Genomic DNA, 18,088 nt, shown 5'->3' with positions numbered 1-18,088 from the left:
TTTGAAATTGTTGTTATTATTGACTGGCTTTTATGACACATTCCATTCTGAAAACTTTAAACAGGTGCCTACTTAAAATAAAATAACTAAATTCTACATAATAATATATTAAATAATATATTTATTTTATTATTTTACATATGAAATGTAATTCGTACATCAAGTTATTTTAATTTTGATTGCATACATATTTCCAATAAATCACAAAAATGAATCGTCATATTTACACTTACACAATAAATTTAAAAATATATAAAAATATATAATTCCTAACACACACATAGTATACATAAAAAATTATTGTTTGAGCTTAAGGTAGTTTATGATCAAATACTTGAGCACCGTTTTTAGTATTATGTTTAATTTTTCTACGATTTAAAAAAAAATTGTTCACATATAATCTATGTAAATTTATAAATTAACACTACAAAAGTATATACCATGGTAACTTTAAAATACTCAGTATAAAACCAAGTAAACATGTATGGTAAACATTTATTTTTTTGTAGAATGGAATTTATGAAATGAACGATTGTTGACAATGAAGTATAGGATAAGAAAATTTTGGGGCAAGAATGTCTTGGGAAAAGTTGAAAACAACATTATTATACAAATCTTAAATACTAACAAAAAAGGTAATAATAAAATAATTGATTTAAAGAAAATTTAAAATTGATTTTTAAAACAGAATTATTATAATAATATAATATAACTATCGATACTGACGACTTAAAATCGAAACAACATTTTTCGAGTTTCGAAAAGAGTTTACTAGGTATCGATAGGCAGTTGGACGCTACCTGGGCACTGATGATAGACTTAATATCGAAGTTTTATTTTTTCTATTTGGCTGAACCGACATCGGTGGCGATGGAAACGTATGGTGATCATCTGATGACATTTCCTAAAATAAAAAATAATCAAATTCAGTACTTAGAAATATTGTAAAATGTTATTAGAATAACTGATATATTTTTTTTATATATAATATCAGTTCCTATGATTATGTTGTACCATCATGAAAGTAACTAATACTAATTTTATTATATTATTTAACATTTTCATTTGATTACTAAATCAAAATAAACTGAGAATAAAACCACATTACTAGTAAAGCAAAAAATTAAATTATATGAACATTCATGTACACTATATACTTAAAAATGTTTAAAACTGTATAGCCAAAGAACAAATATATATTTGTTCAATATTTAAATTAAATAAAAATATACATAATTTGCGCAGATGTTAGATTAAAATAAATGGTAAATATAATATACACAAAATAGGATACAGTTTGATAAATTTAATAATTATTCACAAAATGTAATTCTATATAAAATTATTTTTAAACAAATCAGTCTAATGTACCAATAAGCCCGATTTCAATAGTATTTTAAAATTTTTAAGTTTTATAATAAATAAAATAACCAATTCAACCACCTAGGAAAATTATTAAAATTGGTATTTTTAAGTAATGATTGATAATTTTTAACAATATACAATTTATTTTGTTGGTTAACTGTAAATTATTTCTATGAATAAAAAATTATAAATTCAAACAATTCTCGATACTGCAGCATTCTAAATACATCTTTTATGTATTAAACTATGATAACACAATTGTAATTTAGTTACATTTAATTTCATTTGTGTATAACATAATGATTATATATTTTAAAAAAATAAGCAACATGAAGCCTTCCAAAATTATGACAATATACAAGATATTTTTATAAAATATTAAAAAATTGGTTAAAGCCCAAGCTATAATTATTTAGTACTTGATATGGTAATGATTAAATAATCAGAAATCAATAACACGACATACATGCATACATTAAACCATAAAAGGTCTTTATCACAGACATGGACATTGCAGTTAATCGACACAGTAAGCTTGTTCAACGAGTAAAGCAAATAGTCAAGTACCTTATTTATTTTATTGAGATCCAATAAGGTAAGATTTTTAATTAATTTTTTTTAAAAAGCAAAAGACTACACATGTTATCTTCTCCAAATGATCGCCGACTGAAAGATTAACTAGACATTCGCAATTTAGAATTGCGTTTGACATGTTTCTTGACTTTCGTTAGTGTACAACTATGTCTACTATTATGCTCAATTAATGGGCTCACATTTAAATTGGTGCATGACGCCAAATGCATGTTGGCTAATTGTGTGGATGGTGTTAGGGCATGTGTACCCAACCCTCCATTATTAGTCAAGCTGAGAACAGGACTCATCATGGTAGACACTGCTCGTTTCAACTTGCTGGGAGTTTTATTAAAGCTCAATGCTCTTCCAACTTTAATGCGTGTTCTGCTTGCAAACCTGTAAAACAATGGTGAATATACTTAATTATATTAATGTCATACAATTAATATTTATTTTCATAATAATTTACTTGAAAGCTTTTCCAAGAGTACCAGTAGTAATTTCACTTGTATCAATATCCAATTGCTGAGAATCCAATGACACTAATATATTGCCCTAAATTTAATAAAATAAACCAATAAATTTCTATGAATGATTCTCTCTCAACCACTTGCATACTTACAGAACACACAGTGTTAGCCACTTGTTGCGATATACTTTTTAAGAATATATTTTTATGATTTGCACTGCAACTACTCCCAGTCATAGTAAACGTATACAATCGTTCTTTAAAGTCATGATTGTCAATAATCATTAACGAAAATGTATTACGACAGTCTGGAATAAGAATAATTACACTGTAGTTAAAATTTATACTTTGGTGAAATTAACTATAATATTATTGCATATAAATAATAATAATAACTCTCTTTTTACAATTGAAGATTTGTTATTCTTAAATTTCTTTAATTTTTTAAAAGTATTTTGCTTTATAATTTATTAACTTCAGTTTTTAGTTAGTACGTAGTGTATTAATTGACACATAGGAAGGAGCATTTAATAATTTTCTAAAATTCAAGTTTTGGAACATTTGAATTTTTTTTTTGTACTTAAACTGTAGTCCTAAATGGTTTCAATAGTGTCTTGCATATACAGTTTAGTTCTCATAGAGACGTATTTATAAATGTACAAGATGTTTAAGCATGCAAAAACAAAAATTAATGCTAATTTTTTAGTTAGAAAAGAGAAATAAGAAAGCATAAATATTGCATTAATTAAAAAGTGATAAGAATAGCTTTTATTGGAAAGAATCTGGCTACTTCTGTAATAATGCGACATAGCTTGGTGATTTATTTAATGAGCAATAGAAAGTAAACGGAGTTTGAACAGGAGTAGGATTAAAAATCTATTTTGGTAGCTATTTGAAATAATTTTTATTTTAACACCCATAGGTTTCTATTTAGGTCATTCCCTCCTATACAATTGCCTGCCCAGATTGGGTAATTATACAATAATAGCATATACTACTACACTATAAAATAGATTAGTAAAATGGTAAAATTACCTATAATTGACAACAATAATCATTATTAACAGTCCACATAATATAAGTATATGTTTGCATGTATTTTATTGGAATTTTTATTTTGAAGTGAGTTATGCATTTTTTAATAGGTAGTAATATTTTACACAATATATAACTTTCTATAAAATTGAAATATTAGAAAAAAGCTTCAAGTCAATTTTGTTACCTTTAAATTTAATAATAAGTCTAATTTAATCTAATGTTAAAGCTAGTGAGACTAAATATGAAATGATTAATGTAAATACACCCTGTTAGAAAAACAAATACGTGTTTTCTTAATAAATATTAGTAATATTCATCCATACAAGGCTATTACATAAAGAGAAATATAGAATGAGGAAAAATTGATCACTAAAATGCAGAAGTTCTTTACCACGACTATTAAAGGATATTTACCTTCAGTCTCTCTAATATCTATAACTTGTTTGATTATATTTAACGGCATCAATTTGATATGTTTATATGATTTGGCACCGCCATTTATTTTATGTGAACCAGAATTCGGTTCTTTTGGACTTTTTCCATTAAACGATTTTCTTTTTTTACAAACCTAGAAAATAACAATTATCATAAAACATTTACTCTAACATTTACAATTTACTCTTTGTAGAATTAATATAAAATTCTTACTTCAACAACGTCTGAAAAAACAAATATTGTTAGATGATCCCCACGACCACTTAGATTATCACTTAATTCAATCACATCGCATTTTGTAATAAAACTTCGATGTGAAGAAACTAAATGAGGCTAAAAACAAAATATGACAGTTATTTAAATTTTCATACTTAATATTCAATTAATACAAAACAATATTATACATTTCAGTGCAATTCATAAAATGTTATACTCACGGGACAATTATCGATATCATTAAATATATCAAAAAGTACAACTTGACCTTCAGTCTTTCTTTTGTCCTCATTTATATGAGTCATTACTTCTCGTATACTGGCTAGGGCTGATACAAGTGCTTGGTGATCAGGATTATTCTTATCAGAATGTTTTAATATATCTATAAAAATATTTAATTATTGAACTTAAAAGCAGGCTCTATATTATTACAAGTTATTAATTTAAACCACTTCACAAAACTCACCATTTAAAAGTAGGCTAATGCTGGGTAAGCGTTGTACAGGTCGAATGAGAAGTTCTTGTAAACTCTGTCGACAACATTCAGGTCTTGTTTGACCAACTTTAAGGAATGCATGAAAACGAGGTTTTGTCTGATCACACTGCAATAGCATCTCCCTTGTTTTTTCAAAAAAATTCACAAATGGTGGATAAGCTTTCACTAATTCACTGGACTACAACATAATTAAAAAACAAAAATGTATATAATTGCAAAAGCCAGTGTCAAATGTTTAGTAATTACATATTTGAGAAAAACACTGCCTATACTACTATCTTCTTGCCATGATGTAGCAAGGCATTTGAGCTCCTCTAACATTTCTCGATGTACTTGATAAATAGGTAAAACATTTCCAAAAATAATTTTGATTTCAGTATTATTAAGCAAACAGTCTTCTTTATCTATCATTTCTTCTAATGGTTCTTTGTATACCTATAAAAAATTAAAAAACATGAATAATTTGATAAGCAAAGAAAAAAATTCTACAATGAAAATTGAAAAAATTGAAACTCTCTCAGATATTTATAAATATACACTATGACATTGATAAAAAATTCTCACGGTAATTATTGTGTTTAACACTCCCACATAGTTTATCTCAGTCTGCAATAATTCGGAGAAAACTTGATATCGTGGACTAAATGGTTTATCTTTTATAACTAAATCTGGATCTGTAAATTATGCATATTATAATCTACATTTAAAGTACATTAATAATAAAAATCTAACCTTTTGGGAGTTTAAATGGAGATGGATGATCTGGGCTGTTTGTGAAGTTTAAAAATGATCCACATGACAACCTAAGACCATCAAGAGTGTTGGCAGCTGACGACCGTCGTTTAGACGGCCCCGAACTATTTGTTGGCGATGTTTCACCAATAGTTGCTACAGGTGTTGGACTAGACCTTAACAATGAACCCAAACGATCTAAATGCCTTTTCCTTTTGCGTGCTCGAGAAGAAGAACTTAATGTCAACGTAGATGACATTACACGAGCAGATGTGGGTGTGCTGGTCACATTTAACTAAACAAATTTAAGTTAAATATATAAATATAAAACAACTAAAATATTGAAAAATATAAATAGGTTTTTACATTGGTTAATAAATATTCTTTTGTTAAGGCGCAACTCTGGTATTGTACAGATGTCCAGAACCATGCTTCTTTCAGGATTTCAGCATTATTCTTCTTCACAGGAGGAATTGAATCTAATGAAGATTCATTAACAACCTAAAAAAAATAAAATGTTATAAATACTTATTTTATAACGCTGAACAAAAAAAAAAAAAAGTGGTTTTTATTATTATTAGAAAATAATATATTTTTTTTTATGTTTTATTGGTTATAAAGAAACAATAAAAAAAATAGTAAGCAATTTTTTTTTAACTTTAAAATTTATTTTTTAATTTTTTGTAGCACCTATTCGTAATTTATTTTGAAGGTTTGAATTTATATTTAAATGTTTAAATTGACAATAACTTCTCAAAATTAAATCAACCACATACCTCTTTGCCACTAATAACACAAAATCAGTTCATTTATTGTCGTTCATATTACTAATAATTTATTGTTAGCAAAATTTAAACTTACATGATTATTAAAAAAAATATGAAATCTAAAACATTTTTATTATTATTAATGGTTTTTTTTATATAACTTGTCTTTTAACTTGTATTATACATGCATATTAAGTGTTAACGGTTTGCAGGTTTTTATTAAATGATAAAGGTAGGCATAATAATAATGCATTAATGTAAAACACAATTTGTTTTTCAACAAGATACATATTCAAAATATCAAAAGGAAACCATTAACAAATAAAAAAATATTATAATAAAAAACTACATAAAATGTTAACACGAGTATGCTACGATGTATTATTTGATATAACTTATTATCTAGCAAGAATAAAAACAGATAAAATAAAAATAAAAAAAAAGGAATATTATCATTACAACATTATTATATGTTTAACTGAATTTCAATTCACAAAACATTTAACCCACATATACAAACATGAAAACCACTGCTAGTCTATTTATCAAATATGAAAAAGCAGGTTACATTTTAGCTGGAAACAAAATCTGGTTGATATTGTTGAGTAATCAATGTGAATTATTTTAACATATTCTTATAAGAAAATCTTATATTTTTTTCATAAAATATTTAAGTTAATATAATATATATATATATAATATATATATATATATATATATATATAATATTAAAATTAAAATAAGAAGTGAATTAATACTTAAGACTTATGTAGTAATTCTAGTTATTTTTAGTTAGCTAAAAATTATAAATAATGTTAATGATATAAAAACTAAAGCATTATAATAGCGAATGCGATGTTAAGCTTGTATATTATGTTAGTGATAAACAAAATTATAAATTGTTTTACAACAATTCAAACATTCATAACTTAACACCCAAGGAAATAAAATAAAATTAAGGTTAATGAATACAAATTAATATTTATAAATAATATGAGTGTTTAGGATAAATATGTGAAACACTGAATAAATGTATTTTTTGTGCATTACACTTTTTCTAGCAACAACAAACCATTAAATAAAATATTGATAAATAAAGAATATTCAATAAGTTTCAAATTAAATATATTTTATAATTTTATTTTTAAATATTACAATATTTCAAAATATAAAAAAATAAAATTGAAAATACTTAATATTTTTCCAAATCACCTTTTTTTAATATTTAACTACATTTAACAATATCAATTTAGCTTTCTAAGATATTTTAACAGCTAACTGAATAATCACATGTCTTGATCTACTAAATTGATCTTTTTGAAACTAATAGAATCAATAGATATTGCTAATAGTTAATGATTTAATGGTATTGGTTCATATTTTGATTCATAAATCATTAAGGTTTAAATCTTTTTTTTTCTTTCTAGAAGTGCAACAGTTATCAAATAATGGTTTGACTGAGTTACTGATTAATTTTTTATTTGTATATCATGCTTGTTATATTTAAAACTAATAATTATTAATTATTTATAAAACTTAATACAGATAATATTAACTTAAATGAACAAGAAATAAATGTAAATATAGGTAAGTTTAATTTATTTTAGAATTTAAAAAACTTTTTTTCAATTTTATTATGAATTTGTCGGGCTAATATTTCAGTTTAATTATATATTTTTTTTATTGCTTAATTTGTAAGTAGTATTAAATTATATAACAGAAAAAATTATATTACCAAATTTAAGTAAATATAGTTTATTTTTAAAAGTTTAATTGCATTTAATTGCATACATGAACATAGGTAATTATGATGTTTGTTTTTAAGCTTTATAATTAATCATTGTTAGTTTGATTACAAAATAAAAAGAGAAAAACAATTAATAATATTTTATACTTATTATAAAAACAAACTAAGCAATATTCAATTAAAATTTACGATAAGCAATTTGTATTCAATTAAAGTCAATTATTCATGACAAGGTATGACTTATATGATATTAGGTAACTAAATTTGTTAATCATTTAATTAATATAAAAATAAAATATTATAATGTTTTATTTAGTTAAGAATCATGTTTAAACTTGTATATATACTTAAATATGTTTTAAATTTTTTAATATTTTTCTAATAAATTTCAAAAATATGTACCAAAGTTTGATCGGTTTGATCCAAACGTGCTGACATAGGATTGGATGTTTAAACAAAAACTCATCACAATCCGTGTCTAAAAATTGAAGGCGAATCTTCTTTGTTTCATGCGATACATTTCCACAATCTACCACACTTAGCGTTCTTTTTAACCCCCCATTTCGAGTATTAGGACTTGAATCCTCTTTATCAAATGCTTGAATTAGATTTTTAGGTGCCAAAACACCTCGTAAGCACGGTGTTGTATTTGGATCTCGATCACCTAAAGGACTAGAACCTTCCTTTGTAACCTGACATGCAAACAAAAAAAAAACATAACACCAACAAACACAAAATGTTAAAAAAAAATTTAGCCTTGTCCTGTAAAATTAAAAATAAATAAGCAAAAATTTGTTAGTAAATCCCATTTTTTTTTTCTTTTATACATATTAAATATAATATAATATGTATGCATGTATGTGTTATATATATAACACATTCACACTATTATTAAGGTTAGTGGCTTTGTGCACAGCAAAAGCAAAAATTGTATAAATACAAAATTAAACACTTAAAGTAAAATCATCTGAATTTTACAAACATTTATGCACAGGAGTTGTGCTTTAGATCAAAATCAGAAACTGTCTACGCCTGCAAAAGTTTTCTGTTGTTATTTATGATGTGCAAATTTAGATATCTCATGAACAAAAATTTTAAATAATTCACATTTTACCATTATTTTGTAGTCAACAATATTTTAATACAACATACATATACAAATTATAATTTCCCAATGCAAAATCAAAATTTTAAACAATATTTACCAGATGAGTACATTCTGTATCATTTTCATCGCTTATTGGAGTCCCTCCATTTTGCAACAAAACGTCAACCATATGTGATCGTTCTTCTTCCGTGAACCCTGAAAAACATATTTTGGCTCCATGGAATGGTTTTAATTTGTGCTCTGAAAACTAAAAAAATGTTTATACATTAATAAAATTATTCAAAATACTATTGACAAAAACATGTTTTGCTAATCATAGATTTTAATACTTACAAATGACGAATTGATTGCTTTGAAATCCATCTCATCACGTCTCTCCCACGCAGCGTGAAGCCATGAAGCTCCAACAACAGGAATTTCGTGTAAATATGCGTATTGAGATTTAGCACTACATGCATAACCAGATACTAAATGAGTGGTCTTGTAATTAATATTTTCACGAAAACTACCACCCATCCAACGAATCAAACTCAGGAGACGTGCCTAAACAATATAACAAATAAACAAAATAAAAATTATTTGGTTAAGTTAATAAATTATATAATAAATACCATTTCATCTCTCTTTTGGATTCCTGTGACACTGACAATAGCACCAACAAGTGCATTGCAATAACGGTGGCGATTAATGCCCTGTAAACCATTAGGACTTTCAGCCAATTCCAATAAAGCTGGACGCCCAAGAATTCTAAATAAAATTTTAAAAAATTATTTAAAATATTTAAGTCCATGAATAAAAAATATTTTAACTTTTTGACATACCTGAAACATGGTCTTTTGACTGCAAGTTCTTCAAATAAGGTGGTGACCAGAATATCATTTTTCTCCAATAAATTTACATCAGATAGATTTTCTAAGTATTTAATAGATACATTTAATTTCTAAAAACAAAAAATTGTATTGATTTATATTTATAATACACAGCATAGAGAAATAATGATAAGATAACTAAAATTATTTTACCTTAACAGCTAATAATACATCTGAATCAGAAGAATATACTTTTTCCAAATAAATGTTAAAATTTGATAGTTCAGATTCTAAACTTGAAACACCTGAAAAAAAGTTTTAATTTATGATTATTTAACTGTAAAACAACAAAATATTCACCAATTATTATGAATTTAACTTAATACATTTATCAACTATCACTTTACATTATTATAATTAATAAAACATAAAATATAGCATGGTTTTTCAAAGATTTTTATTAATACCAAATTTATTGTATTATTGAAAAATTATTTAATTCATTTTTAAAAGTAACAGAACTCAATAAAAATATATTAACCTTTTAATATCATCTTGCTGTTTCAAGTTTAATTGGTTAACTGTTTTCTCCCATATTGTCTAGATAATATATTGTTTATAAATAAATAAATATGATTACATTATACTCAAGTTATATTCTTATCTTAGTTATCTTTATTTTATATTATATAATATGAATTTATAGTCATTTTGTACTATTTTATAATGATCTATATTGTATTTATATGTTTTAATTGTCGAGCTATAATAGTTTATGCTAGTAGCTAAAAAATATATATATACGATAATACATCCAGTTTAAATTAAAATAAAATATGTTTCCTTGAATCGTTGAATGTTATCTAAATTAATTTGTTGGAAAGTTTTGGTTTATTTTTGTCACTGTATACACATTACTGCAATTATTATTAGTATACAATCAAACACATTTAGTCATTTAGACTTATTAAGCCCAGTGCTAAATACTATAGTAAACTTTAATAAATACTAGATATAATGTAATGTAAACACATGAATTTAAAAAAAATTTAATTTTAACTAATTTATAATTTAAATTTTATCCAATATATTTATTTAATAACCCTATGTGATCTATATTTATTTTATTTCAGATTTATACAATGCACCTAGTAAAGAAAAGTAAGGTGCCTAACCTAATTTAATTATTCAATACATTTTTCATAAAAATAGGAATGCATATAATACAAAACATTAACAACTTTTTCGGGACTTTTTTAATTATACTAAAACACCCACTGAATTACCAGGTAGTGTTAACTTTGCCTAAATAGTTATATTTTTTATTATAAATATTATGAATAAATCACTATTGCTGATAAAAAATCGATCGAGCAAAATATTTAATCTGGAATTTTTAATGTCATATACTTGTACCTATACAATATATTATTTTATCTTAAAACTATTATTTCTATCATTTATGAAATTTTTGTTAAATCAACTCTGAACAGAAAAATGGAATAGTATAATGTTGATTAGTTTTTTAATATCCAATCACTTTTAGATTCTGAACGAAATGATAGACGTATTGATTTTATAACAAAGTGTTTTTTTTATTGTTTTTGTGTCTGTTTACAGCATAACTTGTCAAAATAATGCTTCAATTTCAAACTTCACAAAATGAATTTTGACAAAATGAATATTCTTGGAGCATTATTTTTAGAGGTCAAAAGTAAAATTATTCAGCAGTTTTCAAAAAAATTCGGGTATAACAAAAAAAAAGTAATGGAAAACGGAAATTTTCAAAATATTTTGACTTTTTAAGCTATTTCTCGAGCTATTTGTAGAAAACTAAAATTTTCAATTTTTTTTTTTTTTAAGTGTCAATAAAAAAATTTAGGTGCCCAAAAAAACTTTAAAATTTATTACAAGGTTCTTATTAGTCGTTTTTATTGTAGTTTAAAAAAAAAATCTAGCCAAATTTTTTTTGATAAGCGTTTAAAATTCAAAGTTTTAATAAATACAGTTTAATTCAATTTAATTTTCAAAATATTTCACTTATTTTAAAGCTATTTATAGGCATTTGAAATATTTAGATTTGTTAAGTTTTAATAATTTCAATTATATAATTCCATTTAAATAAATAATAGATAAAGATTTGCTTTAAAAATGGTTCACTCTAGTGGTTCTCAATCTTTTTAGGACCATGACCCAAATTTTCTTCCAAAAATCTATCGTGAGTCCCTACAGTTGTATAGTCTAGTCAATACAATTTGAAAAAAAAATGTCATACAATCTGTATAATTAAAAAAAATTCTCGCGACTCACAATTTGAGAAATGCTGATTTACTCTACTAAAAATAGCCAGGGGAAAATAATAATAGGAAAAATAGGCAATAAAATACTGTTCATTTCATTTATTTCATTCAAAATAAATATTAATAATATTAATAAAATAATATTTAACTTATATTAATAAAATTAACCATGATCTAAAATAAATTAAACTAAAGTCATTCAAATATCAAGTAAAATAAAAATAAGTAAAGCAAAATAATTGCATAGTAATATAACTAGAAGTTTTTGAAAAAATTGAAAGATAATTAATATCATTAAATTTTAATAGATATTTAAAATGATAAGCTCACAAAAAATTTACTAAATATTATTACTATAACTTCAAAATCATAGGTACTTATCAAATTATTATAAGCAAACATTATTTCGAATGATTAATATACATATATAGATTACTGCAATTTATGAGCATATTTGTATATAAAAAAGGAAATAAACAACATAACTGAAAAAGTATACAAATATATGAACAAGAATAATATGTATTTTGATTTTAAAACAGTAGGTTATGATAAAAAATAGTTTCTACCTACATATTACAGTAAATACTAAATTAAACCTAACTTTGTTATAATAGTTTAAGTATTTTATTCATAGGGTTAGGTGTATTTTATCATAAAACAAACTCATAAAATCATGAACTTGTTATCTATAGAATATAATTGAAAAAATAAATATATTGTAAATAGACCTTTAAATATACCTATATAAATTTATTACCTAGCCATACAGATGTAAAATTCACCCAGGGTCCTACATTTGAACAATAGGTTTGTAACTCATAAAATCATTATATACAATCAAAATCTCAGTTTAACAATATATTAAATTAAATATGAAATAAAAATGAATAATTTAATACCTATATAAACATTACCACCAACAAATGTTGATATTTTGCTATCCATCTTCTAATATGAATGATATAATCTCAGATATAATAAATACAATTTAAAAAAAAAACACATAAAACTTCACTTGTTTAGGCTTTTCCAAGAACCATTATTTTATTTTTTTAAAAAAAAAAAAAAAAGCATTAAGTTCTATACCAAAAGAAAATTTCTTGACAACTAAATCTAAGAGTTAATGTCTTCTAGGCACACTAATCTCAAAATAATTTTATCAGTAGACTGGAACAGTAATATCCATTATTTTATGAATCAACAGATTTGTTTATTTAAGTGATTAAAAAAGATAACATATCTAATTAAATTACTATATTATTTTTTATTTGCACATCAACAATTAAAATTGGTGTATAAGGATTCATTATTATATTATTCTTATGACGGGAAGAATTAAAATTTAACGAGTTAATAGTGAGCTAATGATCACTTAAACATGATTAAGAAACCTATGATTGGTCCATTATATTTTAGTAAATCATTAAACTAATAATTTTTTTAAGCAACTCAGCATAAGCTATAAAAATATTTATTTAGTGACTATGTTTACCATTATATCTTTAATCAATTATAATTAAACTAACTATTATTTATAATAGAACATAATTAACTAATAAATTTGTTGATCACTATTTTATAAATAAACAGCATGAATAAGACATAAGTTATACTATTTCCCAAACATTAAATATATTATGTATATAAATATATATTGGAACAATTAATACACTTAATTAAATAATTTTTTTTTACAAATTAAGTATTTAGGAGATCCTAATACCTAAACCTTATAAAATGTAAACTATTTATTTTCAAACAATTATTTATCTTTTATTTTAATTTTTCATTTAGGTGCTTAATACTCATTTGATATTAACATAATAATTGAATAATTCTTTCCCTTGTTCTTTCGTTTATTTATCTATAAAATAAAATATACTCTAATGTGGGAAAGCACATTTGAGTCTTTACAATAAAAAACATTTTTTTTACATTTTGTACAAATTTATAGCTAAATAGCCATCTCAATAGACATTATGATAACTGATAAATATCCACCAAGGTCCATGATAACTTACTTTTAGTAAATTAATATGCAATACGACTTATAAGAAGTATTATGGGATGATGTAAAAATAATATATAATGTACAATTATATATAATAATGTATAGCAATATTATAAAATACTTGACTACAAAGATCAACAGTCATCATTTGATTATCAAATTTGATAGAAACATTACCGGGTACAAGTAATTGTTAAGTTTTGATACTGCACTAATACACTTTTATTATTATATGATAAACCAATCTTACTAAAACTCATTTTAATTAAAGATTTATCTAAGTTTTCATTATTAATAATTTAGTGTGAATCACACATTAGACCAAAAATGAAAAGTTATGTTACACACCAGACTAATAACCAGCCAAAAATATTCAAGTAACTAATATTAGTTAAATGAAAATAGTTTCATAAGTTACTTTAAAATATAATACCTATTTCAATAAAAAAATAAAAAACCTAACACTAAGCCAAATTAATTCTTGTACCTAACTCACAAAACAGCTTCATTTTAATAATTACTTATCTATAATTTACCCATCCCAAACAAAAACAATTCAATAATTACAATAAATTACTCTCCATTCAATAATTTCTGCACACTGGTAGGTATGTAACTATGACTTCAAAATTTTAACTATTACCAGTTACATCCAACTATTACAAAAATTTCACTCTAAACTAATCACCTATTAAGATGGAGCCAACCCACTAACCAAAATAATCAAACCCAACAGTAAAAAAGACTCTGGTGCAGGAATTTACTTAATCCCTAACCACAATGCCGTTTGAGGGTTCTATCACTGAACAGCCTCCCTCCTCATCAATATATTATCATGTAAACATTTTCCGTCATATTTATCTTATTTACTTATTATACATACTAGGCTACAGATTAAAAATTTTCTATTTTAATAATAAAAAAAAAAATTATAATTTTAAAAAGCTAAAACATTAAAACATTTAATAGTTGCTGATTTTATATGAAAATGATTTAAAAACATTTTTTTAAGTAAGCCTTCTTCTTTTTACCTATCTATTACTATTTATTAAAGGATCTCATTAAAAATTAAAATTATATATTAGGTAGGTATTTGAGTATTTCCCAATAACAGAGAAAAGATAAAATTTAATTTATTCATAATATAAAACAATATTGTTTTAATTTTCAAGGATAAAATAATAAATATAAAGAACATTTTCTATATACACAAAGAACTTAACAAACTATTGCAAAATTAAAACTTTGCTTCTGCAGATAAGAAATTCCTAGAAAATCCATATGACGTACTAGTCATACTTTTTAGAATTTAGACATCAATATTTCAATTTCACTATGAATTTTATTCCTGCCAGAATCATTTAACTAATTTTTAAAAATGCATATAAATTTATTATAGTAAATAGATGCAATTTACAAAGTAATTATGTTTGTCCAATTTGTGGTTGTAAAGATAATTAATCGGGGAATTAATAATAATCATATAAACCAACTGTCATTTTAGTACCTAATTAAGTACATCATGCTCTTAATTACATTATTATAGTTATTATTCGTATAAACAGATGACACAGTAAAACCTAATGTCTGTAGATTTAAATATAATATAAACATATAATAATGCAAGTACAACAAAAAATATAGCAATACCAGCTATAGTTTACAAAAATGCTAAAAAACTGAAGTTAAATAAAATATTATAAACAATACTTTTAACTTTTAAGATAATCAGGTATTACTGTTGCCTCAACTTGACATTTCATGGCCAAATACATATTATTTTTTTAAATAGTTATCTAAGTACTTAGTAATATTAATTCATAGCACAATTCAATATAAATTAAGATATACAAATGATTCTTATTTACATCTATAATTTATTCTTTTCAAACAATTAGAATCTAAATTCTAATACTTATTTGTTAACCTACCTATAAGTGGATAAAATGTAAAACAAATTGTTCAAATTGTTATACCTATAAACTTTATTTATTCATTCCTTTAAAAATAAATAGGTATTAACATTTATTAGAAATCCATTTATTATTACATTGTCTCTCTGATTAACCAGGATTAACCCCCAATAAAAAATATCAATAATTACTTAACTATAAGTTATAACTATCTATATTTTTTTGTATAGCTGCAAGAACTTATTTAGATAATCTTCATTTTTCTAAAAAAGTACAATAATATTGTTTATTACATTTGTTGAATATGTATTTAAGGAAAAACTCAGTTAATGCCAAAAATTAATCAAGAAAATAAACATGAAAAGAACAACAAAGTATGATAATATCTTAAATAAATATGTATATAATGTATTTTGGTAAATAGTTTAAAGCCTACCAATAATAAATAAACAATTTTTTTTCCATCTGTATTTAGTATCAACCAAAATTACCTGATTGATAATTTGTACATTTAATACTCTAATTAAGCTACTAATCAAACTACAAATATATCCCTCAAACATTCTTTAATTTCATAACAGTGTAACATAGGTATACACACATTTAAAACAAATAATTTGTTCCATTTATTTGTCATAAGCATAACTCATTTGTCACTTAAACAGTAGCTCTTTAAACTTAACAAAATATACTTATTCTATAAATAATTAGTAACACTCAGTGTCCAGCTCACATGTTTTTCGTGTTTTTCATTTTGTATGACAAGTGGAAAAATATAAAATTGGCAATTTTCCAACTATCACACGAGGGGATACAGTTTAACACTTGACCTACGAATAGTGTCTTCAACTTAGCCTAGTTATTGAAGGTACAAATAAGACCAAAATAGAATAAATATTTTATTTTATTTTTATATTTAAGTGTTTCAGTTTTTTTTTTCCTTTTTTTAACAAATAACGAAACAGAAGATAACAACCTATATTGTTAGGTAGGATAATAGTCAATAAATTTATAAAAAAAAATAAAATGCAAAATTCAACAAGGTCAGTAACTACATAGGTAAATTACCTATTACCAATAGTGAAGAAGTTTTAATTAATAATAAACCGTCAGTTGTTATCATGTAATTGTCGGACACAACAAATGAAAAACTATCTCCTAATGAACCAATATTGACAGTTGTTCGAGAGAAGTAGAGGTCTGAAAAATGATTACTAATAACCTATTAGTAGTCATTACTCATAGTGTCAACAGGCACCCTTATCTAAATCGTAACGTTTTAGACTTGAATTACGACAAACAGTAAACACGATTTTGCCACAGTTAAAGCGGCGGACACCGTAATATCTCTACCGATTAAAAGGCGCATTAATATGTGCGAGCACTTACTCTGCGTTTTCACAAACTCTTCCTCGAGCTCGCAGTTGTTGTTGTTTTGCCCGGTTCTGTTGGTTGCCGACATGGTGGGTTGTGGACGAAGAAGACTATTGCCGTGCGATCATTTTAGAGTCCGTCGGCGACACGCGACGGACGTTCACAAACCACCGGATATACGCGGAAAACGACGACGAATTCGAAAACGAACGCAACGAAACGCGAGAACGAGATCGACGGAGAACCGTATTAGATCGTTATTTACAGCAAAACGATATCGTAGGCGGTACTGCTCTGTCGGACGACACGAGGAACGAAAATAGGAAGACGACGCGACGGGCCACCGAACTGAAAAACTGTCGACTGACGGAAGACGAAACAAGTGAAAAAAAAAAAAAAAAAAAAAACGTACACCGAGGTAAGTAACGAACGGACGACGGGGAGTAATAATAATAACGAACGGAACGTACACGCGCACGCACGCACGCACAGCACGCTCTCTCGCTCGCACACCGCCGTATATTACATTAATACTTTGAATATTATTATTATTATTATTATTATTGTGCGAGTCTCGGGGTCTGCGCACGCCCGCCAACGACAACGGCGACGAGGTGAAACGTAAAATAATAATAATAATAGAAAAACGGTTGGGACCGTAACATTGTAACGTTTCAATGTTAATCGCTGCGGTTAGAACGCACGCGCGCGCCCGAACAGGTGAAATGCTGC

General features: G+C 24.9%; 1 protein-coding gene across 1 annotated transcript; it reads right to left on the bottom strand.

Moving 5' to 3' along the window:
- Positions 1–101: 101 nt before the first annotated feature.
- LOC114123433 (protein ECT2) lies at positions 102–17,520 on the bottom strand. The gene is given in 20 exon segments (XM_027986401.2): positions 102–904; positions 2,139–2,334; positions 2,408–2,493; positions 2,561–2,715; positions 3,860–4,013; positions 4,094–4,213; positions 4,318–4,478; positions 4,563–4,770; positions 4,839–5,027; positions 5,157–5,266; positions 5,325–5,619; positions 5,691–5,825; positions 8,241–8,281; positions 8,284–8,530; positions 9,044–9,193; positions 9,280–9,489; positions 9,558–9,693; positions 9,768–9,886; positions 9,969–10,060; positions 17,372–17,520. Coding segments are annotated over 20 exon segments (2,985 nt in total). The 5' UTR covers positions 17,445–17,520; the 3' UTR covers positions 102–796.
- Positions 17,521–18,088: the final 568 nt, after the last annotated feature.

This window comes from Aphis gossypii, chromosome 3, assembly GCF_020184175.1.
Source record: "Aphis gossypii isolate Hap1 chromosome 3, ASM2018417v2, whole genome shotgun sequence".
Lineage (NCBI taxonomy): Eukaryota > Metazoa > Arthropoda > Insecta > Hemiptera > Aphididae > Aphis > Aphis gossypii.
This window is presented reverse-complemented; position numbering and strand designations above follow the sequence as displayed.